This window comes from Protobothrops mucrosquamatus, unplaced genomic scaffold, assembly GCF_001527695.2.
Source record: "Protobothrops mucrosquamatus isolate PMUCROS unplaced genomic scaffold, P.Mucros_1.0 scaffold3, whole genome shotgun sequence".
NCBI lineage: Eukaryota > Metazoa > Chordata > Lepidosauria > Squamata > Viperidae > Protobothrops > Protobothrops mucrosquamatus.
The window spans coordinates 2502892-2529848 of record NW_015386390.1 but is presented as its reverse complement, the minus strand read 5'-3'; the positions used below and the strand labels follow the sequence as shown (position 1 = coordinate 2529848).

At 43.3% G+C, this 26957-nt stretch overlaps 1 protein-coding gene across 1 annotated transcript; it reads left to right on the top strand.

The window, feature by feature from the left end:
• The first annotated feature begins 202 nt into the window (after positions 1-202).
• On the top strand, positions 203-13358 carry NKX6-1 (NK6 homeobox 1). Its single transcript, XM_015832391.1, has 3 exons — positions 203-896; positions 3955-4127; positions 13101-13358. Exons 1-3 carry the CDS (start codon positions 203-205, stop codon positions 13356-13358), a joined length of 1125 nt encoding a protein of 374 aa, XP_015687877.1.
• The last annotated feature ends 13599 nt before the right edge of the window (positions 13359-26957 follow it).

The window sequence follows — 26957 nt, the reverse complement described above, 5'->3', positions numbered from 1 at the left end:
TATCTCTTTCCCCCCCCCCACCCGTCCCCGGCCATCTCTGCCCTTTGGGGGGGGGCTCTTCCCTTCGCCCCTAGACACCGGGTCGGCGGGAGGCACCGGCTCCGCTTCTCCTCCCCGTCCAAAGAAGGCTCCTCCGCGGCTTCCGAAGAGGAGCAGCCCCGTCGGCGTCAGCGCCCTGCCCGGCCGTCCGTCCGACCTGGGGATGCTGGCGGTGGGGCCGATGGATGGCACCTCCCGGCCGAGCGCCTTCCTGCTCAGCAGCCCGCCGCTGGCCGCCCTGCACAGCATGGCCGAGATGAAGACGCCGCTCTACTCGGCCGCCGCCGCCGCTGCCTACCAGCTGCCACCGGCCGCCGCTGCCTCCGCCGCCAGCGGACCTTCCTCCCTCTCCTCCTCCTCCTCTTCCTCGGCTCCGTCCTCGTCGTCGTCTTCCTCCTCCTCGGCGTCCGCCTCGCCGTCCCCTCCGCTGGGCTCGCCCACGCCCGCCGGCCTGAAGCTCCACGTGGCGGGGGCTCTGTCGGCGCTGGGCTCGCCCCCGCAGCACCACTCGGCCGCCACCCCGCACGGCATCAACGACATCTTGAGCCGGCCGTCCATGCCGCTCCTCGCCGTCGCCTCCGCTTCCTCGTCTGCCTCCTCGTCGTCCGCCTCGCCGGCCGCCGGGCTCCTGGCGGGCCTGCCCCGCTTCAGCAGCCTCAGCCCGCCGCCGCCTCCTCCGCCGCCTCCGCCGCCGCCCCCGGGCCTCTACTTCAGCCCCAGCGCCGCCGCCGCCGCCGTGGCCGCCGTGGGGAGGTACCCCAAGCCTTTGGCCGAGCTGCCCGGCCGGACGCCCATCTTTTGGCCGGGGGTCATGCAGAGCCCTCCGTGGAGGGACGCCCGCCTCGCCTGCTCGCCCCGTAAGTATCGGCTCCTCCGTCTGGGAGCCCCAGCGCCGCCCTCCCTCCCTTCCTCCCGGGCCTCGAACCCGGACGGGAGAGGCGCAAGGGCCGCCGCCTCCTGGCCGGGGAAGCTGGCAGCCCCGAGAGGGCTCCGAGAGTCGCTTTAACCGGCTCTTCTTTCGCTCGGTTCTTGCCTGTTTCTACGCCTGGGCTATATAAGCGGCTCCTACTTAGGGTTGCCAGGTCTGCTTCCCAAAAATAGCGGACAAGCGGGGTGGTGGTGGTTAAGTAGTAAAAAAAGTAGAGCGTACAGCTTTAGATTACGTACCATTTCATCATAAAGCTTTTGAATAAAAAAAAAATGTCCACTATTTTGTGAAAAAAAAATAGTGAACATAATGTGAAAAAAAGCGGACTGTCCACTCAAATAGTGGACACCTGGCAACCCTAGCCGCTCCTTCCCCAGCCCAAGGCCGATATTCACGACTGCGCTGCCCCAATTCTGCTGGGAAGAAGGCAAATTCCGGGGTCCCGCTTTTGCAGTTGTCATTGGACAATGCCCCCCCCCACATACACATCTGTCCAGCTGTGCCTTCCCTACCAAACCCTTTCCTTGAGCCAGAGAAACTTACGTGGATAGGGAGGCAGCGAGGGTCTCTCTTCCCCCCCCCCTCCCCTGCCACCCTCTCCTTTCCCGAACCCAATAGAGGACTGGGGCCCTCCAGCTGTTTTGGACCACAACTCCCACAATTCCTGGCCCTGGGCTGTCCGGGGCTAAAGGGAGTTCCCTGCCCCACCGCTGGGGGGCACCCGCTTTGCACTCTCCCCGCCCTGGGCTACTTGCTGTTGCCGAGATGAAAGCGGGCCTGTCCGGGGAGCCCAGGCCGTACAATCCAGGGCTTTGACCTGTTGCCCTCTCCGGATGGGTTGCCTTATATTGAAGGCGGGGTTGGGTGGGGGGGGGTGTGTGAATGGGAGTTGTAGTCCCCGCCATCCTAAGGTGGGGAACAGGCTCTGCTTTGAAGCCCCTCGGTGTGCCCCAACTGCGCAGTGTGGCTAACCTCAGGAAAGAAAGAGGCACTCCGCGTCACGCATCCACACGTGACGGCAACTGGGGGGGACACGGCGCTGCAAAGAATCGCTTCCTTCAGAGGTCTTTGTAAAGTAGGGGCGCTGCAGCAACCGAAAAGCCCCCCTCGCATCGCCCCTTTTACTTTCCCCCCCCCCCACCTTGAACCGGACTCCTGGGGTTGATGCCTCTAGCACAGGGGTAGTCAACCTTGGCTCTTTTATGACTCGTGGACTTCAACTCCCAGAATTCCTGAGCCAGCTTAGCTGGCTCAGGAATTCTGGGAGTTGAAGTCCACGAGTCATAAAAGAGCCCAAGGTTGACTACCCCTGCGTCTAAGCAGCTCGTGGCCTTTGCAAGGGAGCTGCCCCCTCGATTCTTGCGGCTTCTTGGCCAACCCTTCCCCGGAGGAGGCCGGCCCAGCTCCCCTTCTCGCCTTAAGGCTCAGCCGGGCTTCTTTCCCCTCGGCCTAAAAGAGCGAGTCGAGCGCCACGAGAGAAAAAAAAAACAAAAATTAAGCGGCCCGTTCCTGTGGATTGGCTTGGCTCTCCTTTTTTCAGCCCCGAAAACAGACCCAGTGGGGGCGACGCCCTGAACCCGGCAGCCCGTCCCTTCCGCGGGAGACCCGCTCGGAAGCCAGCGCCTTTGAAACTGGTGGGGTTCCTTCTTGTGCGAACTTGGTTACGGGGGGGGGGGGGGCTTGCTAAGAAGGCCGCCGTGGCGCTTTTGTTCTCGCTTTAAAAAAAATAAAATCCTTTTCTTTGGGGGGAAGCAGTTGAGGGGGGAAAAAGAGAGACACCCCCACCCACCGGAATATCTTCTTTGCCCCCTTCGGGCGAAATAACTTTTAATACTAATTGAAATTTAGACATCTGTTTCAGTCGAGGTGCCCACTGTTAGCATTTGAAATAATGGGTCTAGTTCTTTGTTTAATAACATTTTCCCTCTTAAGGGAAAATGCCGGTCTTTAATGCAGAAAGACCATTATCTAGACTAGACCATTATTACTTTCCTTTCCTTTCCTTTCCTTTTCCTTTCCTTTCCCTTTCCTTTCCCCTTTCCCTTTCCTTTCCTTTCCTTTTCCCTTTCCTCTCCTTTCCTTTCCTTTTCCCTTTCCTTTCCTCTCCTCTCCTCTCCTCTCCTCTCCTTTCCTTTCCTCTCCTTTCCTCTCCTTTCCTCTCCTCTCCTCTCCTTTCTTTTCCTTCCCTTCCCTTCCCTTTCTCCTCCCTTCCTTGCTTCTCTGCCTTCGTTCGCTGCCTTATCTTCTTCATCTAGCTGTGTAATTATTTTTTTTAAAAAAAACCTCCAGCTTCTCAAACCCCAAATGTCAAAGAAAAAAAAAAAGAAACAAAAATCAGAAAGTTTCTGTAAGCACTTTTTCCAACTAACAATTCTTACGAACTTGTTACTCGCGGGAAAAAGTGTTTCCGGACACCTTCTGTTTTTTTTTTTGTTGTTGTTTTGTCTCCCCAAGTCGAGACTGGAGCGAACCGGCTCTGTTCCTGCAACGGAGGGAGGCCGAAACCCCGTCGCGGCCGAATTTTGCAAACGGCGCCGGTTGCTTCAGTTTCCGAGTGCTGAAATTTCCCTTTTCCCGTTGAGCAAACGGAGCGCTGGGCGGAACGGACGCTTTTCTTACCCTTGTTGCGAACCACCTCTCGGCTAGCTCCGAGCGTGTATATATGTATGTGTGTGTGTGTATATATATCTCCCCTCCTTCCGCCTGTGCCCTCAAGACATGGCTTTTCGTAGTTCGCCCTAACCGGATCCCCCCCTAAAATATCCCTAAAATTTCCCTAAAATATTAAAAAGATTATGTCCAATTAATTATATATAAAATTAAACCGAAAATTTATAAATAACATATCGAGACAAAAATAAATGGACATTCGGCGGGACTCAGGGAGCCCTCTTCCCGCCCCTATAAATTAAAGTAATAAATAAATATATATACCGAGTCCCTTACGTGGCCTCTTCCCCTTTCCTTTTTCACTTTTCCAACTCTAGACCAAGGCTCCATTCTGCTGGATAAAGACGGCAAACGGAAGCACACGAGGCCCACCTTCTCCGGCCAGCAGATCTTCGCTTTGGAAAAGACTTTTGAGCAAACCAAGTACTTAGCTGGGCCGGAGAGAGCGAGGCTCGCCTATTCGCTGGGAATGACGGAGAGCCAAGTCAAGGTGAGAGCGGCTGCGGGCAGGGAAGAGAGACGGCCCCGATCCAGGCGACGGCCCTCGTTCGCCCCGGGGAAGGGGAAGGGAGCTTAAGGTCGTTCACAGGCGGGGGCGATGGGCACCCCTTTAGAGTTTAGTCCTGGGCAAACAAAAAAACAAAAAAAACAAAACAAAAAAACCGGAATGGGAACCACGCTCTTCCCGGATCCGGTGGGTTGTGATCAAGAAAATTGAAAGTCCAGCTCAGGACTTCGTGTAATAATAATAATAATAATAATAATAATAATAATAATAATAATAATAATAATAGTAAAGTTGGAAGGGACCTTGAAGGTCATCTAGTCCAACCCCCTGCTCAGGCAGGAAACAAGACGCCTTAGGAAAGACAAAACAAGACGCCTTAGGAAAAATAGCAAGGTTCGTGGCAAAAACTGGTCTATTTGGCTCTTCCTGTTTCTAACTTGACGGCCTCGAAATTAAAGGGAAAGGGAATAAATATTTTCGCCTCTAAAAGAGTCCCAACACTCCACAAGCACATTGTTCCTTCTGCCCAGGTTTTAATCAACGGGGTTCAATCGTTGTTAAGAACGAAGGGCTGATAAATAGCTTTATGGGTCTGTGTCGATGAACTACTAGGACAAGTGGGTTCGAAAGAGCTGGTCTATTAATTAAAAGACTAAAAGACTGGTTACAGGAAGATTGGAGGCATTTACTAGCGAGTAAAGTCAGCCTAATTGTCAAGTAAAAAGGGTAGGAGATTAGAGCAGCTTTTTTTTTTTTTTTTTTTAAATCAAGATGCTAAAAATAAGTTCCAGAAAGGTATCTGGGTGTGTAAATAGGAGCTAGTTTGCATTTTGCAGCACTAATTAGGAGCAGGTGTGAATGAGTGGCCCTCAAATCCTGTGCACCCACATACCTAGGGCAATCCTAAGATCTAGGCCTTTTAAAAAGTTGAAAAGCTCCAGCATGGTGTTCATTTAAGTCCTCTAATTCCCTGACTGTATTCTGCTTTCTTTCTCTACTGGCCCCATTGAAGTCGACTCAGAACTGGAACAAGACAGGGAAGCCTAAATAACATTTGAGGCTGTATTTTAACTGATCGTTGGAGTGTCTGGAATGAAAAGTTCCCACTCTATTCCAAACACTCAGCCATAGCTTGGGTGGTCTCCATTATCTAGTCCCAAAGGTGCTTTTTAAGGAGGCAACTGGACTTTCTTGTTTTTCTTTGAAGATCTTTCACTTCTCATCCAAGAAGCTTCTTCAGCTCTGGCTGGATGGTGGGGAATGGAAGGTAGACAGGGAGACTTGATTGCTCCCATCCAGCTCCCAACCAAGATTTGAAGGGGACTCACTTCTGTATGAATGCTGTTGTCGTGTGAACTGGGGCAGTCAAGGCCAACTCTGCAACTTGTACATTAGAGTAGTGCATTTGGCAATGTGCTAGTGCATTCAAGACCTAACTCTTCTCATTGAGTTCATTACCTTAAGAATCTCAAGACATCTGTTACTTTTTGGTGTAAACCTGTTCATTCTTACACTCCTCTGGAGCTCCGGAGAAACGCACCCTGAAGACAAATTTATTGAATTCAGTAAAGCCTAAAGGTTGGTGAATTAAAATCCACCTGTGTTATAGCTGAGCAAGAAACCTCTACTTCCCTAAAGCTGAAGTCATAGTCATGATAAGCAGAATCATTTTAAGATGCCCTTGGAAATCTTTAATTCTCTTGCCTTCATTGTGTAGTGGGGAAAAAATATATCCCACACCTCAATGCACTTCAAGTTTTCTTATTATTTCAATTGTCCACCCATACTGTTGGGATTTCACAAAAGCAGAAGTAAAGCCAACTTTTCTGTACAATTATGGGCATGCATATCACACACACACACACACACTGCATAGCATACATAGCATGTCTGTCACGCAAATTCAGACATTTTTGGAAGAAAATTTCCTGTTGTACTTTATATATGTGGAAATAAATCTTATCAAACTCATTACAAATTTTATTTCTGGTGGGCATCTCCAGGACTAAAGTTTATCTTACATTGATTCCAGCCAAGAGCAAAAGTTAACTAATCATTCTTTTTCCCCACCCCGTTTATAATTCCTTTATAGGCCTGCATAAAAAAAAAATAGACTGTTATGGCTGCCCTCTTGTATATTTATCTGAATATAAGTGTTCAATACAATGGAATCGTTTCTGATCAGACCAATATAGATTTACACTGGAAAGCTGCGAATTAACTCAGTTTTTCATTTATTTGGAAGGAATCATTTAAAAAAAAAACCTTCTAGGTAGCTCTAGGAAATAGATGCAAATTTGAGGAAAATCAAACTTAACAAGTCCAGCTCTCCTTGTTGTTCATCTGTTGCTGCTGTTTTTTTTTTAAAAAAAATACCTCCGATCATATACTCATTTTTCAGATAGTGTTCAGAGAGTCAATCTTTCAGTACAATCTAACTCAGTGTAAAAGTGCAACTGGGGTTGTTTGGATTAGGTACTTCTGCTTGTGGGTATTTTCGTTTTGCACGTGGGAATTCGGGAGAGCTTTGTAACTGTTTGAACAAGAGGAATCTTTTCTCTGGGTGAGAAGAGTTAAATGAAGCATAAAGGTCGATCTGATGTGTTGCTCAGTTCCTTGAATTGTTTGATTTCAGCATAAAATGAAATTTTGTCCGATGGAGCAACTGGGAATGTTATAATAGCAAATCTTTCCTTTCCTTTCCTTTCCTTTCTTTTCCTTTCCCAACAACAGAAAATTCTTTAGACATCCGATGAAACCAATGAATCTTGCCATTTATTTCTGAGTATTCAAATGGATGGGGGTGGTGGTGGAGGGAAAACCTCCCTTTTACAAATTGTCACTTTATTTCAAAAGTTATCCAGAGACCCTCATTTGTCACTGTAAATATGTGGGAAAGGCTTGGAATAAATGACTGCCTTTCCCACTAATATGCCCCACCATTTAGTGCAGTGTGTTTGAGGAGGGGAGGGGGTTATTTTTTAAAAAAAGGGTGCATTGTGAATCAGATGTTAATTTGAACAGAGCAGCCTGGCCCAGAATGGGAAATGAAGGATTCATATGTGTTTTGTTTTCTAAGCCACCAAGTGGAAAACCGCTACACTTTTTGTTAGGAGAAGCAGTATTTACTCTGAGTAAGTCCCTTTGCAGTGAAGGAGATTCACCATGGAGCAAGAAACTTTAGGTTTGTGTTTCTTGTTCAACGCCTTTCATCTCATCTCAAACCAGCCCAGAAAAAGTTTGGCACTGAGGTCATTTATGCTGCCTTGATTTCAACACAAATTAAGTGCAGTCAGCCCCAATTTGATGATAATCATTTTTTATAATCTTCAGGAGTGAATTTGGCTCTCCTCCACTGTCTGTAGGAAGTTTTTGTCTTTCAACAATAAGATTGGTTTCTGTATTTATCTTTGTCCTGCGGTATAAGAATACATTGGGTGGCTTGTAATAATACATGAAAAAAATGACAACAAATTAAACCAAAAAAGGACATGTAAAAATAAAATGCAAAAACACAACGTATCTATTGGAAACAAAGCCTCATTATATCTATATGGTTTTCTGCCCCAGATTAATTCTCCAGTTCTATGTGTATCTATATGGTTTTCTGCCCCAGATTAATTCTCCAGTTCTATGTATTTCTTCCTGACAGTAAATAGCTTTTCCTTCCATTGGGTTTCCTCCAGAGTAAACAGCATCGCCTCCAGCTTCAAGCAGCCTCAAAGTTTCACTAGACCCAGTTACATTTACTTGGATGCAGTTTATCATAAAATGAAAAACAAGGTCTAATCCCATGAATTATGTTAAACCATTACTTAACCCTGCTTAAAGCAGAAAAAAGCAAATTGCAACAAAGCATGTTATGGTTTAGCATGGAGTGTGAATGCAACCAGTATAGTGTGCAAATGTATTCATCTAATTTCGAAGGCGCGTTAAGGGCAAAAAAAAAGGAGAGTAGCAACTTGTTTGTTTCCACCCCGTTCTGCTTGTGTAGTCTCCTCTCCAGCCATCTGGCACTTTTGACTTACAAAAGTAGGCTTCCACTTTCAATGGACTCAGAGGTGAGGAAGCGAGAATAAATGAATGAGGATGCATCTTAGAGATCAGGGAAGGAAAGCGCGAGAAAAAGAGGGGGAAAAAAAACAACACCAAATCAGAGGCATGGAAGAGAGCAGGAAAGGGAGAAAGAAGAAAGGAAGAAATGACAGGTTGCAGGAAGGAGAAAAGGAAGGAATCTAAAGGCGAACCAGTTCAGCAGTGTGTGCAAAAAGTTAATTGAGTCTGTTTGGGCTGCTGTTGTCGCCCATTCTCCAAACAGTGGGGCTGCTTTAATTTCCATAACTATATTGGGGTTAATAATGCGAGACTTTTTTTGTATGCCTGCACAGAAGGAAGATTCACTCAGCCTCCTGGGGCCTTTTGATTTTGAAGCATGCCCTCTCCCACACTTCACTTTTCCCTGCAAAGAAAATGCGATTTGATTCCTCCCCCCCCCATGTCAATAGCACTGTAAGTTGAATTGTAGGATGAAACCCAAAGCACCAAAATAATTCTAAATTTTCTTTTCGCTGGTGAGTTTTACTCCTTCTCACGGGGAAGGACGGATCTCTTGAGTCATACTCTGGATGGTCCCTTCCCTGTAGAAACCCAAAGCAAATGCTCTTTTCTCTCTTTTCTCCAACGGCTGCAGCCTTTAGCAACATCTGCAGGATTATAACACTGACTCACGCAATCTTGTTAAGGGGACAAAATGCCAGGAAGCGAAGCCCAGATACAAGGGTGGGAAAACGATTGCATTTGTGAAAGGCAATTTCATCTGTATCTGCCTGCTTTCACTGCTGGGTTCCAGGCAGGCAAGGTTCAGCTACTACCCAATCCTTACGGCAGTGAGTACCCAACCAAATGCTCCCTATCTGGGTTGGCATGCCCTTCTCCTATTGTGTGTGGATGATGGGCATTGTAATGAACCCATTTGAAAGACGCATGGGCAAGAAAGGGCTGTTTGGCAGCATGGACCAATAAGAGGTGGCCTCAACTGTCTGAAGTTCTGGTGGGTGAAGTATTTGGGAAAAACGGAGGTAGCAAGTCAGCAGGTCGCAGGGAATGAATGTAAGAAAATGTGGTTAAGCCCAGGTAAAGTTTTATTCTGTGTGCTTTTATACACAGATCCTTTTAGCTTGATAAGTTCTTCTTCAGCAAATATACTTAGGGTCACAACCAGGCCCTGCAGGTTGGGTATGAGATAATTTAGCCCTGTAATTCATTCTTTACTTGAGCATTAGCCTGGCTGAACACAGAAGGGAATGACTCTGCTTAGGTGGGTGATCGCCAAGTCAGATGTGCCTACTTAGTGATGGTGGGGGATGGTTCAAAAGCAGGAAATGGTTTGAAGAAAAATAATAATAATTGATTCCAGGCACAATATCTAGATGTGCTTTCTGGATTGCTGAGTGAATTTAGTAGTGGAATCTTACAATATCTGGGGCCTCGGTCACCAAAGCTTTGTGATGGTAGTTAAGATGCTCCCACAGAAGACAATAGTGGTTGAGACAATTGTTAATATGAAGAGCAATTATATGCAACTAGTTTTAAGTGAATCTCTAGTGATAATACAGTAGCTTCTGCTGCTATGCTCCTATTAATGGCTCATTTGCATTTTGATAGTTGATAGACTAGCATGATTGAAATCCAGCTGACAAATATGAATGGTTAATTGCACCCATATACCCAATTACTTGGGAGTAGGCACTTTTGAGGATAATGGGCTTACTACATTCACTGCTTTGAACCATAGCAATAAGAATAGTCAATTAAATAGGGGATGTAAAAATAATTTTGGTGCATATAAATAATCCTACATGATGGGCTGATTTAACAGCAACCTGTAGCATTAAAAGAGTGGAAATCATAGTGTTCAATTGAATTCCTTTGGAAGTAGCAAGCTCCATTGTTTTAATAGGACTTTTGAGATTTTGGAGATAAGTAGTATGTAATCGATGGATAGATTATCTAATTCCAGGTTGATGGTGCACCCCTGGAAGACCTATCCTTGGGACAGATCATCCTGGAGATAGTCTATCTAATTGGTTGCTAAGAGCTGACACCAACTTGATTATATATAAACAATTGTATATAAACAATCTAGTCTCTAATCAACTTAACTGATCTCAAAATACTAAAAAAAATATTTCTGGATGATATTTGAATGGAAGACCACCAGGAAATTCTCATGGCTGTAAACTACACTGGAATCTGGAAAAAAAACCTTTCATATCATTGTCAAGAAACATATGAACATTTTTGGGCTTGACTTTATTTTTATTGGCCCCAGAGAAAGTGAAAAAATCATCAGAATGTATATAACCTTGGAGATGAGCATATCAATGGACCATTGAAATGGCACTGTGCAGCCAGGTAAACCTTAAGGACACCAAAATAATGGCAGTTATGAGGTATCATCACATAGATGCCATTGAATGCATGAGGCATGACACTTGATTCCAGGACATAAATTAGCATTCACATAACACTGAGAAAAAAAAAAGATGCAGGAGTATATTGTCTATGCATGAAATAAACTTTTGCTGGATTGGAGAAACACAATTAAAATTGCAGAGTCAAATGCAGAATAACTGCTCTGGGGATATCTGTGATATACAATAGTGCCTACCGGTATATTACCATAGGAACGAACAACAGTTCCTTAATAGTAGTAATGCAGTATGGAATTTAGTGCAGAGCGCAAACGTGTAATAAGTCCTTTTGTGCCAGATGCACGTGAAAGTTGAGCATACTTTTCCCTTCTGTACTTTTCCACTAGTTTTTGCAGAGGGTGATGTTTGAAATGATAATGTCTACGTTTTTTAGCAGTGCTTGGAGAAAAACGCATCATGAATGTTATAAATGTAGGTGTAGTGAAAAAAAAAGATGTTGCAGCTACGTTTTCTTACATTCATTCCCTGCGACTTGCTACCTCCGTTTTCCCAAATACCTCACCCACCATAACTTCAGACAGTTGAGGCCATCTCTTATTGGTCCATGCTGCCAAACAGATCTTCAGAACTCCTTGGAAAATGAGATGGGTAGGGACCCCCTGAATCTCAGGGGAGAGGCTGTTCCCCAAAGCAGGCACGGCTATGGAAAGTTCCTAGATCCTCACAGATAACCGCATTTTAGAGAGGAGACATAGTTTGGACCTGTAATGGTATGTAGGAATGATCTTGGGAAAGAGAGAGGTACTGATAAAAGGCAGGGAGGTGAAGCCCATAGCTGCAAAATAAGCAGAGAGGGAAACTCAGAAAGAATCTTCCTTAAGGCAGGAAAGAGATGTGGTGGAAGAGTTGTACTTTCAGACTTGCAAGATTCTGTTAATAAATCCCTATAACAAAATAGAATTAACTCATGTTTCCCTACTTGGGAGGCTGACAGAACCCACCTTATCCAATCTACTGGGATAGGTAGATGTCCACAGAAGGAGGCAGTCCTAAAGATAACCCGGCCCTATGCCATGCATGCCAGCCCCTTGAACTGGCCCAGATTTTCAGTTGTGTCCTACACAGTCAGTATGTGTACCCAAAATGGAAGACATTTTCCAGGGTGTGTTTATGGAGAGATTCTAATTCCAGGGTCCCCTCAGTCCAAATTGGAGGAGTAGGCAGTACATACTTGCTTGCAAAGCAGTTACAGCAGTGTTTTTCAAACTTGGTAAGTGGCTGGGGAATTCTGGGAAGTGAAGTCCACACATCTTAAAAGTTGCCAAGTTGGAAAAACACAGAGTTATCACATTCTTGGGATAAGCTATGTGATTCCAGGAAAAGTTTGAGCACTTTAAGGAGTTGCAGACATGTAGTACATTTGGAGTCTGCAAACGTATGATCTGAGACCTGGTGCCTTCCTGGAGGATATGAAGACACCTTTTCAATGCATGTACACTAATTCATGATGCTATGATAATAATTTTGAAAATCAGGCTTTTTCTTTGAAGGGTGTGTGCATCAGTTTTATATACTAGCCTTCTTTTGAACCAAGTGTAGGCCCATGTAATTCCTTTGAAGAATGGGCTTGACTCTTTGGTAACTTCAAATAAATATCCATGTTTTCTGGAATAGAGATGGTAGCAGTTACTTTCAGGTTTTTTTCCTCCTTTACGATCTAGCCAACAGCTTTGCAATTTTCCAGCATTCTCCCATACCGCTCCAACCCCTCCTTTGTAGAGCCATTCCTGACTCCTGGCAACCGTCTAGAGAAGTCCCTGCAGTTTCTTTGGCAAGATTTGCCATTGTCTTCTTCCTGGGGCTGAGAAACAGAGACTGGCCCAAGGTCACCCAGCTGCTTTTATGCCTAAAGCAGGACTAGAACTCATGGTCTCCCAGTTTCTAGCCCGGTGCATTTAATCACTATACCAAACTGACTCTCTATCATAGTCAACTAGAAATAATTGTGTATTACTGATGTCTGGGTTTTTACATCAACCAGATTATGGTCTAGAATAAGACCATAATCCAACCAACCAGATTATGGTCTAGATTAGAGTTTTTCAAACTTGGCAACTTTTAAAATGTGTGGACTTCAACTCCCAGAATTCCCCCCACCCCAAATGCTGGCTGGGGGCTTCTGGAAGTTAAAAGTCCACCCATCTTGATTGAGGTTACCAGGTTTGAAAATCCCTGCTTCTTCTGGAAGGATGTGAAAAATGCCCACCTCTCCTCTCGGTTAGCACAGAGTGCGAATCCTCCCAAAGCGGAGAGGCTGTGCATCTCCTTGAAAACCCACCTTGTGGTAAATGGGCCTTGCGAATCCGAGAGGAGGAAGCGGCCGATCCGGATCCACTCCTCCGAACGGGCTAGCCGGGAGTCTAAGCGGGAGCTCTCGAGCGTAAAACGGGGCTCAGACAGCAGGCCCGCCGCCCGTCCGGCTCTCCTTCACCGGCCTTCCTCTCTTCTCTCCTCCTCCCAGGTCTGGTTCCAGAACCGGCGGACCAAGTGGCGGAAGAAGCACGCGGCCGAGATGGCGACCGCCAAGAAGAAGCAGGACTCGGAGACGGAGCGGCTGAAAGGCGCCTCGGAGAACGAGGACGAGGACGACGACTACAACCGGCCCCTGGACCCCAACTCGGACGACGAGAAGATCACGCAGCTGCTCAAGAAGCACAAGACGGGCGGGCCCAGCGCCGGCCTGCTGCTCCACGCCTCAGAGAACGAGGCCTCCTCCTAGGCGGCGCGGGGGAAAAAAACGCCGCGCGGCCGCCAAAAGACGAGCTGAGAGCCCCGCCGAGGCCGCGCTCCACAGACCCAGTTGCTTTTTCCGACCAGGGAAAGGAGGAGGAGGGCGGACGGGCGGCCCCTCAGAGCTGCTCCTGCCCGGGTGGGTTTCACGGGGAAGGTTGCGGCGGGGGAAGCCTCGACAGACAGGCCCGGGGCCCAGCGCCGCCCGGCCTTTCCCGCCAAAGGGACCCGCTACAAGCCCAGCTGCGGCAGAGGCGCCTCTTTATTGTAAATAGAAGCTTTTATTCGCGGACTTTATTCACACAGTGAATATTTAAACCTAATATCTTAACTCCCGGCTAGTTCGCAGCCGGAGCGTCGGCGGTCGGGAGATTCGCGCCGTTGAGTCGGCTTGTTTATCTCCGCCCGCCGCCTCCGCTCCTCAAGACTCTTCTCCTTCGGCTTTGATTGCGTGGAGTTTTGTGACTTTAAAGGCGCGGCGGCTTCTTTCTCGTAGTAGCTTCATGAGTTTTCGTCGCTAGCTTAACTCCCAACTTTCGACGCGGACGCGAGTGGTCTGCACTGGAGGGTGCGGGGGATTTAAATGTAATTGGTTTCCTTCAGCAAAACCTCTTTTTTTTTTTTTTTAAATTTTTCCCAGTGGGGAGAATGGACAAGCTAGAGACCAACGCAGAAAACTTTTCTGGGGCCGAAGAAGCAGAAGCAGCGGTCTGTGTAACCTGGACATTAAAGTTCTTGGTTGCCATTTCAAATTGGAATAAATGGGCCCCTGATCTTTCGTCGAGTGAAACCAGGGCAGTCAGCTCCTTCGAAACAGCTATTTAAAGATGAACACGTATAACCTAGATATTGTAGTTTAAAGCTCCTTTTAATTTTCTCTCCAGTTTCCGAGTCCTGCCAAATGATGCCCCCCCCCCCACACGTTTGCGGGTGGTGGTGCGAAATTCTAACTTTCTTGTGTTTTGCTTTGAAAAGCAGAAGTAAAGCGAGAAAAGAGGAAACCAAGCATTCGAGAAAATCTCTTTTGCAAATAATAATAAAATTGCAAGTAAACTTTATGGTTGGTTTTGAAATCCCGAATTCGCGGCTGTTCAATAGAATTTGAAATGTGGAATGTCGACTTTTTTTTTTTTTTTAAATGAACATGTACATTGCTTTTTTGCTTTTTTTTAAAGCTAATGTATTAGCGTTTTAACCTTTTATTAATTTATACGAAGACATTTCAGTTCGCAAAGTGAACAAAGACAGCCCTACCAAGACCAGATTAACTCAATGCACTTTGTTTTGTTTTAAAAGGATAAATCAATTTAAGTCAGTTATTTCACGTCTGTTGCCTGGAAAAAAACTAAGGGTGCAGAAAATGTCTCATCTGAGATGAAATAAAATTGGTCATAAATAAATCAATAAAAATCATTACAATTGATCAATTATTTCGGCTATTTTATATACCAAACATAGGCCGTTCTTTTGTTCTTTTGGTTTTTTCCCTAAGGCTAAAGCCCCCTAACAGAAAGCTTATAAAGAACATATAAAGTCTTTTAAAATCTCGTCCGCCTCGTTTTGATTTTATATATAGAATTACACATTCCTTTAAACACAGAATGAAAGACTTCTTGGTTCCTGTCTAGTTATTCGCAGTTTGCCGGGTGATTTCGGAAGAATGGATCCCTGAAAACGAACAGGGTTCTAGACTAGAGAAAGCGAGAAAGACAAGGAGGCAAAAGGTAAGAAAAACTGAGAAAGAAGAAAAGAACGATGAAAAAAAAAGGTTGCGAAGGAACAAAGATGGAGAGAAAAAAAAGGACGAGACGAATTAGGTCGCGTTCTCACGAGACGCGGAACCAAGACGCGAATAAAGCACCGAATAAAGACGCGAATAAAGCACCGAAGCCCAAATCGGCCAACAGCATGTTGGTCCCGCGGATTATTCCGACTTTCTTAGGGTGGTCCGTTCAGGTTTCCGTAAGCCCTGCGGACCCAGGCAATTGACTTGATTGGGTAAACTGGGGGGCACGTCTTCCGAAGTCAGCCAATGATATTTGAGAAAGACAGCGCCCGCCTCTGTTTCTAAGGTATAAGAACCTGTGTGTGAACTTGAGACTCGATTAAAAGCAAGCTTTTTAAGAATGGCGAGCCGTGGTGTATATTGTCCTCACTTCCTAACCTTTCAAGATAGTGGCTAAAAGCCCCATAAATTACAAGTGTTTCCTGTAGGCATCATGCAGTCTAATAATATCTTAAAACATCCCATTCCCTTAAAAAGAGCCTATTTTGTCTAATAATAAAAATCTATAGCTCCATGATGGTTTCCTGCTTTCAAGACGTAAATAATGCCCACAAGTTAGGTGTCTTCATTTGCCAGTTTGAGTGGATAGCTCAAATGGAGATGCCTTGCCCAGTGGCAGTCTACCATGAGTATCAGATGCTATTATGTGCAGTCATGCTGAAGAACCAAAGTATTAGTGTAGATGGAAAACACTCTAATCCGTGTGTTTGTTTCTGTCTTGTTCAGTTTCTGGACTAAAAGTGGCAAGAATAAACTGCCTTAGAAAAAGGGGATGTTTGGTTCACTGATCAGCTGAGCAAAATTAAGATTAAGTTAGGATTGTTGAAGCCAATTTAAAATATATTTATTTAAAAAAAAACCTCATGTATGTATGTGTATTTGCCTTCAACAAATGATATGCCATTTTAAAACTGTACTTCCTCACGCAGCCAAACAGAACTTTTTAACAACAAAATGTTAAACTAGATTTTTTTTTTTGCTTCCCTTTTTGAGGAATGCCAATGGCATTTGGGCATTATGATTGAATCCATCAATCAAGCATACACTTCCCAATAATGTGTGGGATCAGGATAGGGATGAACACGGGGAATAATTCAACAGTCTTCCAAGGTACAAAATCTGTAGTGGGACTCAGAGGCTGAATAAATCCTATTTAATAAACTGTTCTAAAAAGCCATTTCAGATGTTGTAATTTTGGGAAGAGATTGAAGATGATTTTTTTTACAAGCACGTTTGCTTTTCATGAGGCTGTAATTCCCAGAGTTGCTTGAAATAATGAACATTGGGGAGTTTATTGTCAAAATTCCTGCTTTAGACGTGCCCCAGAGGGGTTCCCGTTGTGTTTGTGTTGTTGTTTTATTATTAGCAAGCAGTTCCTGAATCCCAATATTCCAGACTGTGCCAAGTTTATTTTGGGTCTCTGAATCATCCAGTTTTCTGTGTGATCCAACACAGTTTAAATAGCAGTCTGTGGGGATTGCGATTCTTTTAATTTTGTACTCCAGTTTCTCTTGCTATAGCCATACAATTTGGAGTCATGTTCCTTCTTTAAAGAAACCAATTAGCAAACAACTATTTTACCATACTCCAAAAGAAAGCAGACCAGACAATATACTTTTACTTTTGTCTTGAAAATGTCACACATGAACAAATCCGTTCTTAGAGATTCTAAAATTCAGTTTAGCAATATGCCACTTTTCCCAGAATTCAGTGCTACCTACAAACTTTGAAACTATCCAGCAGTGTTTAAGCCCATTTAGTTAACATCCAGAAATTAAAAACCAGATTGTCAGCAAATTGGGAGAATAAAAGACTATTAACAAAAAAAAAATCCTCTGCCAAAGAAGCCAACAGTAAACAGCCTAAGCAAAGAACCTCTAACACCACTAACGCTGGTGTCTTTAGCCTTGGAAAAAGACAACTAAATCACAGCATTCTTCAAATACATAAAAGGAAGATACATAGAAGGTAGACTTATTCTTACTCATAAATCAATGCGTGGCATAGATTTAATGCCAATTAAATATTAAGAGAAGCTTCCTAATACTGTAGTCAAAAGCTGGAATCAGTAACTCGACACAGATGTAAATGTTCCCTCCATTCATATGTTCAAGCAGAAGCTAGACAGCCATTTCCCATGGATTCCTTACTTTGGGATTCCTGCAATGGACAGTGGGGTTGGATTGGATGACCTCACCATCCCTTTCCACTCTAAGATCCTGTGATTTGTGAAAAAGAGTTCATTAGACCTATTTTAAAGGGTGGTTTTCTTACTTCAAACCACACATAACAGTAAGATGTGACGTGTTCTCTTTTCCTATCTTCATAATATATCCGTGCTAAATTTCTGCCATTTTCAGAAGCTGTAGAAATGAAATGAGCGGAACAAACACACACTATGGGAAAGCAGGAGTGGGAATTTTAGGGCTGCCCAACTGTTGCAAAACTACAAATCCCAGCACACCCCCATTAGTAACCATGCTATTGGGGCAATTGGGTAGTTGTACTTTGGAGATTTCAGGAATATCTCAAGGCCTTACAGGTTTTGAAAGGATGTGTTCATACCAGATATATAAAGAGGTCACAGGTGGTCTTCAACCATTTGTTTAGTAACCATTCAAAGTTACAGCCGCATTGAAAAAAGTGACCTATGACTCTTTTTCACACTTACAACCATTGCAGCATCCCCATGGTCACATGATCATAATTCAGACTCTTGGCAATTGGGTCATATTTATGATGGTTGCAGTACCCTGGGGCAGTGGTGGAATTCAAATACCTGAACAACTGGTTTTCTTATTTGATGCAGGCCTGGGCCTCCGAGGCCTAGAATGGACTTCCAGAAGTGGCATCTACACACTTCCAGTGGGCTGTTCTAGGCCTGGGAGGCCGCCTCCAGGCCTCCGAGGCCTAAAACGGACTTCTGGAAGTGGCATCCACGCACTTCCAATGGGCTGTTCTAGGCCTGGGAGGCCTCCTCCAAGCCCCTGAGGCCTAGACTGGACTTCTGGAAGCCAGCTGGTTCTCCGAATGCAGCAAAATTTAGCTACCGATTCTATCGAACGGGTGCAAACCGGCTGAATACCACCACTGCCCTGGGGTCATGTGATTCCCTTTTGGAATCTTCTGACAAGCAAAGTCAATGGGAAAGCAAGATTCACTTAACAATCATGTTACTAACTGCAGGGATTCACTTAACAACTGGGGCAGGAAAGGTCATAAAACAAGGCAAAACTCACTTAACAAAACTAAGCAATGGAAATTTTAGGCTCAGTTGTAGTCATAGGTTGAGGTCTATCTCTATGAATTCATTTTCTAGATTTGCACAAGGCATTGCACTCAAGCATAACGTAACCTATCAGATTAATTTACACAAAATAGCACTACCTCCCCCCACCTTAAAAATAACAACTACAACAAAACTCCAACAGAAGCCAACAGGAACCAAATGTAACATGTTGGCAAATGCAGTGAGCAGGGCTTTATCAGCCCTTTTTATGCCCATTGGATGAATGCCATCAATATGTAATACGGATTGATTTCAGCTACAAAAATCAGGCGGCCTTAAAAAAAACCATTTTTGTGGTGAAAATAAAGAGGGATAAAATTGCTCATTATTAGGAAGAGGGGTATTTTTTTTGTTTCGTGAAACACAAGAACGAACTTATAGTTTTCCAGTGAATTTATGATCTTCACAGCTAGCTAGTAGTTGTATAAAAGTAAAATTCTAGATGTAGAAGGAAGAAAAATCAGATGTGATTTTGATGGATTTTGTTGAGGCTAGATTTTTCAACTTTGGCTGCTTTCTGTTGGGTGGACTGAAGGTTTCAGAATTCCCCAGCCAGCATGGCTGGCTGGGGAATTCTGGGAACTTGTGTCCACCCATCGGAAAGCAACCGAGATTCAGAAACAATGGGTTAGGCTGTCTGCCAAAGCAAACCTATTGTTTGATGTAGAAGAAAAGAGAGTCCAATTCAGGTGTCATAAGGCAGTTTCCATATCCCTGGCTTTCGAACAGTGGGGAACAATGTGTGTAGCCTTCATATGATTTATCTTTTCACCTTGAGTCATTTTTCAATGGTTTCTGACAAAACTCAAAAATGTAATACTGCTACGTCCCAATAAAAAACAAAACAAAAACAGAATGCCAATCCAGGGTACACTAATTAGTTGGAGCTGGCCCTTAGAATCAGATCTTAAGAATAGTTAACATACCCGTATTGTTCCATCTATAAGACGCACCCTTGTATAAGGCGGCCCCCAATTTTCTAAACAAAAATTCAGAAATCAACATTTTAAATATTAAACAAACCACATCTTTAGTGGCAGTAAAACAAGTGGCCATGCCATCACACAAGGGAGGCGACTTCCTCCAATCAGATGGCGCTCTGCGGGATTAGTCCCACCCACCCCCTCGGCCGTCAATCACTGTACTGAGGCGGCTTCCCCGGGCCTCTTGCGGCTTCAGCCTGAGCGGCGCCGGTGAAAAATGGGTCATAGAAGGCGGCTTCAGTTGGACCGGCGGCATCTTTGGGGCAGCGATATCCTCCCGGACCAGGCGGCATGGCAGCGGCATGTAAAGAACCCACACAGGCATGCCCTGGGCTGCGGAGGTTACCATTATTTTTTTGTGTATAAGACGCTGCACTTGTATAAGACGCACCTGATTTTTGAACAGGGTGTTTTCAGAAAAAAAATAGCATCTTATACATGGAAAAATACGGTAACTTTGATTTCAGATTGCTGAGAATGTGGTCACTGAATCTGGAAGAAAACAGGCCAAATCTCACCTATGATTCCTTATTTCAAAATAATTTAATTGAAGTGCCTGGGAATATTGAAATTTCATTTAGGTTGTTCTGGAAGAGACCACTCCCCTCAGGAATATGGATAGTCATAGTCTTGCAACCATTCATTTATTGTTTGAAATTATGCTAAGGAACCATTTTTCACATCTATGATTGTTGCAGCCTCCCCATAGTCACGTGATCAGAATTTGGGCACTTGATAATCACATTTTTTTCACAATAGTTGCAGTGTCCTTGGGTCATGTGATCACCATTTGTAACCTTCCAAAACTGGCTTCCGACAAGCAAAGTCACTGGAGAAGCAAGATTCACTTAACCACATGATTCATTTAACGACTGCAGTGATTCACTTAACAACTATGGCCAAAAAGATCATAAAGGAAATTTGGGATTCAACTGTGGTCGTGTTGCGAACTATCTGTATTTAGATTGCCATGGATCTAGAAATGGCCCTCTGCAAGGGTATTTTTACACTTATTGTTTTTAAAGATGGCTGATTTTATTATGATAGTTTTATTTAAGGGCTGTTTTTCTTATAAACTGGGCATCTTTGAGCCAAACATACTACAGAAGGAGGAAAATCAATTTAACTCATCAGAAAGACCATAAATGTTGAGGTCCACCAGGGTGTCTCTAAGTACAAATATATCTATAATAATAATAATAATAATAATAATAATAATAATAATAATAATAATAATAATAATAATAATAATAATAATAATAATAATAATAAATAAAAAGTTGGAAGGGACCTTGGAGGTCATCTAGTCCAACCCCCTGCTCAGGCAGGAAACCCTATACCATTTCAGACAAATGGCTGTCCTGTCTCTTCTTAAAAACTTCCAGTGTTGGAGCATTCACCGCTTCTGGAGGCAGGTTGTTCCACTGGTTAATTGTTCTCATTGTCAGGAAGTTTCTCCTTAGTTCTAGGTTGCTTCTCTCCTTGATTAGTTTCCATCTGTTGCTTCTTGTCCTGCCTTCAGGCGCTTTGGAGAATAGCTTGACTCCCTCTTCTTTGGAGCAGCCCCTGAGATATTGGGAGACTGCTATCATGTCCCCCCTCGTCCTTCTCTTCCTTAAACTAGACATACCCAGTTCCAGCAGCCGTTCCTTATATGCTTTAGCCTCCAGTCCCTTAATCATCTTTGTTGCTCTTCTCTGTACTCTTTCTCTGCACACCTTCCCCTTGTCATCCTCCAGGAGTTGTGTTTTCTGTTTTTCCTGTTCACCCAGACACACCACTCGTCCTGCTCAATTTGGGAATGAGTGAGCATTCATCATGGCAACTACAACACGGCATAGCATATTCTCAATCTTCAGAATGTGGTCACTGGACAAAAATAGGAAGTTTTGAAAGACGGAAGTCTGGTTTTGGTGGGGATGGATAGGAATAGAATGGTAAGAATTAAAATTTGTTTCTGAGTACACACTCTGACGGCCTGGCTCAGAATGATCTCTCTGCTCACTCTGAGCAGCATCACTTTATTTTCAAGGACTGCTTATTTGAAGGACCTACTCCATTTAAGTAATGGGCCATCACTGTCTGACCTTCAGTGTGGGCAGGATTACTACTCAGCAAATGCTCAAGGGGAGTTAATAAAATTGCAGCCATTTGGTTAAACTGAAGGTGACAGACATCCAAACTCTTATTCTTTCAGCAAATGACTCATGGGTGGAGAGAAAAAAAAAAGGAGGAGAAAATTCCTTCCTTCCTTCCTTCCTTCCTTCCTTCCTTCCTTCCTTCCTTCCTTCCTTTCTTTCTTTCTTTCTTTCTTTCTTTCTTTCTTTCGTCTATCATCTGTCTATTACAAGGGTCTTCAAACTTGGCCCTTTTATGACTTGTGGACTTCAACTCCCAGAATTCCTCAGCCAGGCACACTGACTGAGGAATTCTGGGAGCTGAAGTCCACAAGTCATAAAAGGGCCAAGTTTGAAGATCCCTGGTCTGTCTGTCTGTCTGTCATCTATCTATCTTTTTCTCTCTCTGTCTCTCTCTCTTTCTCTTCTCAAGTTTAACAGTAAGGTGTGCGCAAAGCAAATAGCTAAATAGTGCACAGAAGATTCAATGTCCTTGAAGTTTTTGGATTCTGAAAAGCTAGCTAGATCTGTGTAGAGCTAAGCTTATTTACCTGTGAATATACCCACTGAATACAATGGAGCAAACTTCAGGATAAACATGGATAGAGCCAGTGGAATAATTTGTATTTATTTATTTCAAGGTTCAATAATAGGGTGGTTAGATTGTATTCATACTGACTCCCAGAATAACTCCTCTTTCTTTTTGTTACAGCACTGGGGCATACATAAAAATATCTGAAATATCATAAATTGACTAAATTGGAAGACATTTTGGTCTTCTCATATGTAATTTTCTGGGTGCACTGGGTACAATTTTATGAAAGATGACAACCTCATAGATTTTGAGTTTATGTTATATACTGCTTTGTCAAATTTGTATGGCCACCCATCTCACATGAAATGACTCTGGCTGGCATGCTATAAAATTTACAATTAAAAAGGAGTCATTTTGAAATGAGATGGGTGGCAAATAAATTTAATAAATAAATAGATGATAGATAGATAGATAGATAGATAGATAGATAGATAGATAGATAGATAGATAGATAGATAGATAGATAGATAGATGAAACATTCTACAAACCAATGGAAACAAGACCACGAGAGAGAAGATATAACTTGCCACCCGAAGTTAAATAACAATTGGATTTATTTTTTAATGTCTGACATGACTGTTGCCCTTATTTAGAAAATGTCTATGACATTTTTTACTCATATGAACCCGAAGCCGCCTTACAATGAGTACAATAAATAACAAATCCAAAACCACAGAAAGTCCTCTGCCTGTATTTCCCTAACTGGTAGATGATTTCTTATCAGATTCTGCACTAGTATGAAAGCTCTTCCAGATCCTTGTAGTCCCCCATAATGATAGCAGAGCCATTTTTAAAAATTCAGCCACGGTGTAATTGAAAAAATAAATTATTGTTTTCTTTGCAGCAGTGTAATTGCCACATGCAGGAATCCTTTCTCAACCTGCTTTTGGTTTTTTAAGGGAGAAGGTGACTCAAGAGCAGGGGTCTTCAAACTTGGCCCTTTTATGATTTGTGGACTTCAACTCCCAGAATTCCGCAGCCAGCCAGGCTGGCTGAGGAATTCTGGGAGTTGAAGTCCACAAATCATAAAAGGGCCAAGTTTGAAGACCCCTGGCCAAGAACTTCACAGATCCCTGAGACCATGGAGGGTTCCCTCCCCCCCAGAAGATATAAATATAATTGGTTTGGCTGGACCAATAATAAAAGTAACACTAAGAGGCTATGGGTAAAGGATGTGGTTTTTTCCTCCTCTAAATCATCAGGTTTCTCCTCCTTCTCATCAAATCAAAGCCTTCGCAGTTTCAATCAGACTTCTGCACACTTAATTCTCTCCAAATCTAGGTTTGTATGTTAATCACATTCTGCTATTTTCTCCTCTGTTGTTATTGATTCTATAAAATGCTTTCCAATAATAGCTCAAATTCCCAAGGTTCCCACTGTTTCCTGTTGCAACTTATTGCTGGATAGTTCTCAAATTTCCAAAGGATTTCCTACCATCAATGATCATAGAACAGCTGTCATGCCCAGCTCGTCAATATGCCCCATTTGCATGCTCTGCTGATTTACACATAGAATAGGTGCCCACGTGGTTCTGTTCTTACTGGTGCATATCATGTCGATAGCAAGGAAGGGGACGTAATGGAGAAATACCTTTTTTGTACCCTGAAGGTCAATCCGTGCAGGTATATCCTGCCTATTGTTCTACCATCTACTCATTTTGGTAGATTTTTGAGGGAATTTTGCATTCTGGAACATTCAAGCATGTAAAGGACAACTTTTCATTAGATGTGCTGCAAATTATAACAAAATCTGATTCCTCTTAAATGGGTAGATTGACTCCAATTGGTTCTTGGTTTTTTTTTGTTTCTTGGTATAGACCATGGGTAGACAACCTTGGCTCTTTTACAAGTCATAAAAGAGCCAAAGTTGCCTACCCCTGGTATAGACTTTTATTTTATTCAAAAGTAAGTTAAAATACAACAGAAAACAACAACAAAAGAGGCAAAAAGAAAACACAAAACATTTAAGAGATTAGAAAAGTGCGTTAAAAGCCCCCCCTCCCAAAGTCATATACATATGTTGTGTATATAGCTCTGATTGGTTCTTGAAGCTTTGTGGAGAATTGGAAAGTATCACTCAGCTTTTTTATTATAGAAAAATCATACTGGGCTTCTCATCACAATGGCAAGTGCATTTTGTCTTTAAATCCAATGGCTTTTAAAAAGACTGTATAGTACTATCCAATATCACCCAGCAATCTATGCTGAATTTGCTTTTATTGCCAAACATTGATGTTTTGAAGAAGATACAGTCCATCAATTCAGTGATGAATCCCACCCAAAGGATCGGGAGTTTGGTTGATTAATCTCCAAGGAATTCCTTATCCATGACAAGTAAAGCAGAAGAAAAGATGCTAAAAGGAAGGATTTTTTTAAAAAAAAATTATTTGCAGTTCGCTATCCAAAGGAAGAAACAATAGCTATTAAATATATGACACTTTTGCTCCCAGTCAGATGACTATGTGTTTTTCTTGAAATAATACAAATAATTTTCTTTTTAAACTCATGACTCGTTAGACATGTTATCAACAGCTTACCTGCTATTGCTAGCTACATTTGACAGGTTAAATTCCAAAGATGCAGTCATGGTTTCCCTTAAGGATCAGGAAGGGTGATAGGAAAGTAGCATTTTTAGGACATTTCCTTTGGGTGAAAGAATGTTTTGGATTGGCCACAATGATTAGGGCAGCCATTTTTAGGGTTGCCAGGTGTCCACTATTTGAGTGGACAGTCCACTTTTTTCACATTATGTTCACTATTTTATTCCACAAAATAGTGGACATTTTTTTTTATTCAAAAGCTTTATGATGAAATGGTACGTAATCTAAAGCTGTACAGTCTACTTTTTTTACTACTTAAACCCCCCCCCCCCCGCTTGTCCGCTATTTTTTGGAAGCAGACCTGGCAACCCTAGCCATTTTGCAAATGAGCTACTTTTCCAGCTCTTTTGAGAGAGCATCTAAAACAGTCTTTCTCAATCTTGGCAACTTTAAGTAGACTTCAACTCCCAGGATTCCTGGCTGGAGAATTCTGGGAGTTGAAGTCCACAGGTCTTAAAGTTGCTAAGGCTGAAAAACACCGGTCTAAAACATCCCTTTAGGATTCCAACTGGAATCTGGAAACTCAATATTTGTTTATTGTGACCTATATGAATTTGTGTTCATTTACACAGTAGACAGCTACTAAACAGAAAGAGTTTAGAATAGCAAGAGGACTAGATGACAGGGGTTGCAGTGAACTGGGTGAATGTGCTCAATTCACTTTTTAACAAGGCCTAGTAGTTTAATTAAACCTAGTGGCTTAATTCATTTATTATTGTTGCTATTATGGGATGGCTTAAAGTATTGTGTCAACCCAGCCTGCTGGATTAGTTTAAGATTTCACTGGCAACCTGCCTTCAGCATGCTGTGAAAACATTCTCTATGAATCCCACATTTTTTTTTCTATTTTCCACAAGTCATTTCTTATTTTGCAGATGAGGGTGGAGAGGTGATACAGTGAAAGAGAAGAATTCTGTGTTTTATTATGGAACTTATGGAAGTGTGTAAGAACTTATGGAAGTGTGTAAGGAATCAGCTAAGTTTACAACTTTAATTAAACGAGCAGTTTGCATTTCTTCAGTTTATGGATTATGAAAAATCACATCCGCATCCACATTCATACCTGGCAGAATTTTCCGAAGCAGCTTCCAACTTGATAAATATACACACAAATACAGATAGTTCTCGACTTACAACAATTCATTTAGTGACCATTCGACCGTTCAAAGTTACAATAGCACTGAAAAAGTGACGTACGACCATTTTTCAGACGGATGACTGTTGCATCATCCCCTTGGTCACATGATCAGAATTCAGACAACTTGGCAACTGTCTCATATTTATGACGGTTGCAGTACCCTGGGGTCATGTGATCGCCTTTAGCAACCTTCTGACAAGCAAGGTCAATGGGGAAGCCGGATTCACTTAACAACCGTGTTGCTAACTTAACAACTGCAGTGATTCACTTAACAACTGTGGCAAGAAAGGTTGTAAAATGGGGCAAAACTCACTTAACAAATGTCTCACTTAGCAACAGAAATTTTGGGCTCAGTTGTAAGTTGAGGACTACCTGTATAGGGAAATGTATATACACCATTAACTGTATGAAAGGAAAATTACCTATATAAGTGTGTATGCACTAGGGAAAACATGAGGTGTCTTCAAAGGCATGCCCTTGAAAAAGCATAACTATTTTCACACAGACTTCAAAAATATAAAATTCACCGGTAGAAGGAGAAAAAATCTGAAATTAATGTTAGAGGAAACGGGAACGAAGTGAAACCAACACAGACTGATTTATCCATCACTGTGGCAGGCTCATTTCTTTGTGGATGACTAGTAAATATTTGGCATTTCTCTGCAATGTATTACCGTAGTAGCAATAGGCTTCAGAAGAGGGTAAACTGTGATGATGCTTATAGGTCCCAGATCAGTTCTACCATATATTGCTGGGGAAATAAAGAAGTGGAGAACTCCAAAGAGGAAATGTCTCATTCCCAAATTTGTCAGACAATACACAAGAATCTGACCAACTAACAGTACCATACTGGCACTAGGTAAGGGTCAATGGAATTCAAAGGGGGATGGACTTGGTGGGGGTGAAGCGGGGAGGGGGTGGTTTCACGCGCACAACCTAATCCCTGCAAGGGCACACTCACCCCCTGCTTGCACGGCCCGATTCCTAAATGGTTACGAACTGGGACTAGTCCGCAGCCCAGGTTTGGGGACCCCTGATGTGGGGTATCTCAGTGAGGCTGACCTACATTATGTATAAAAC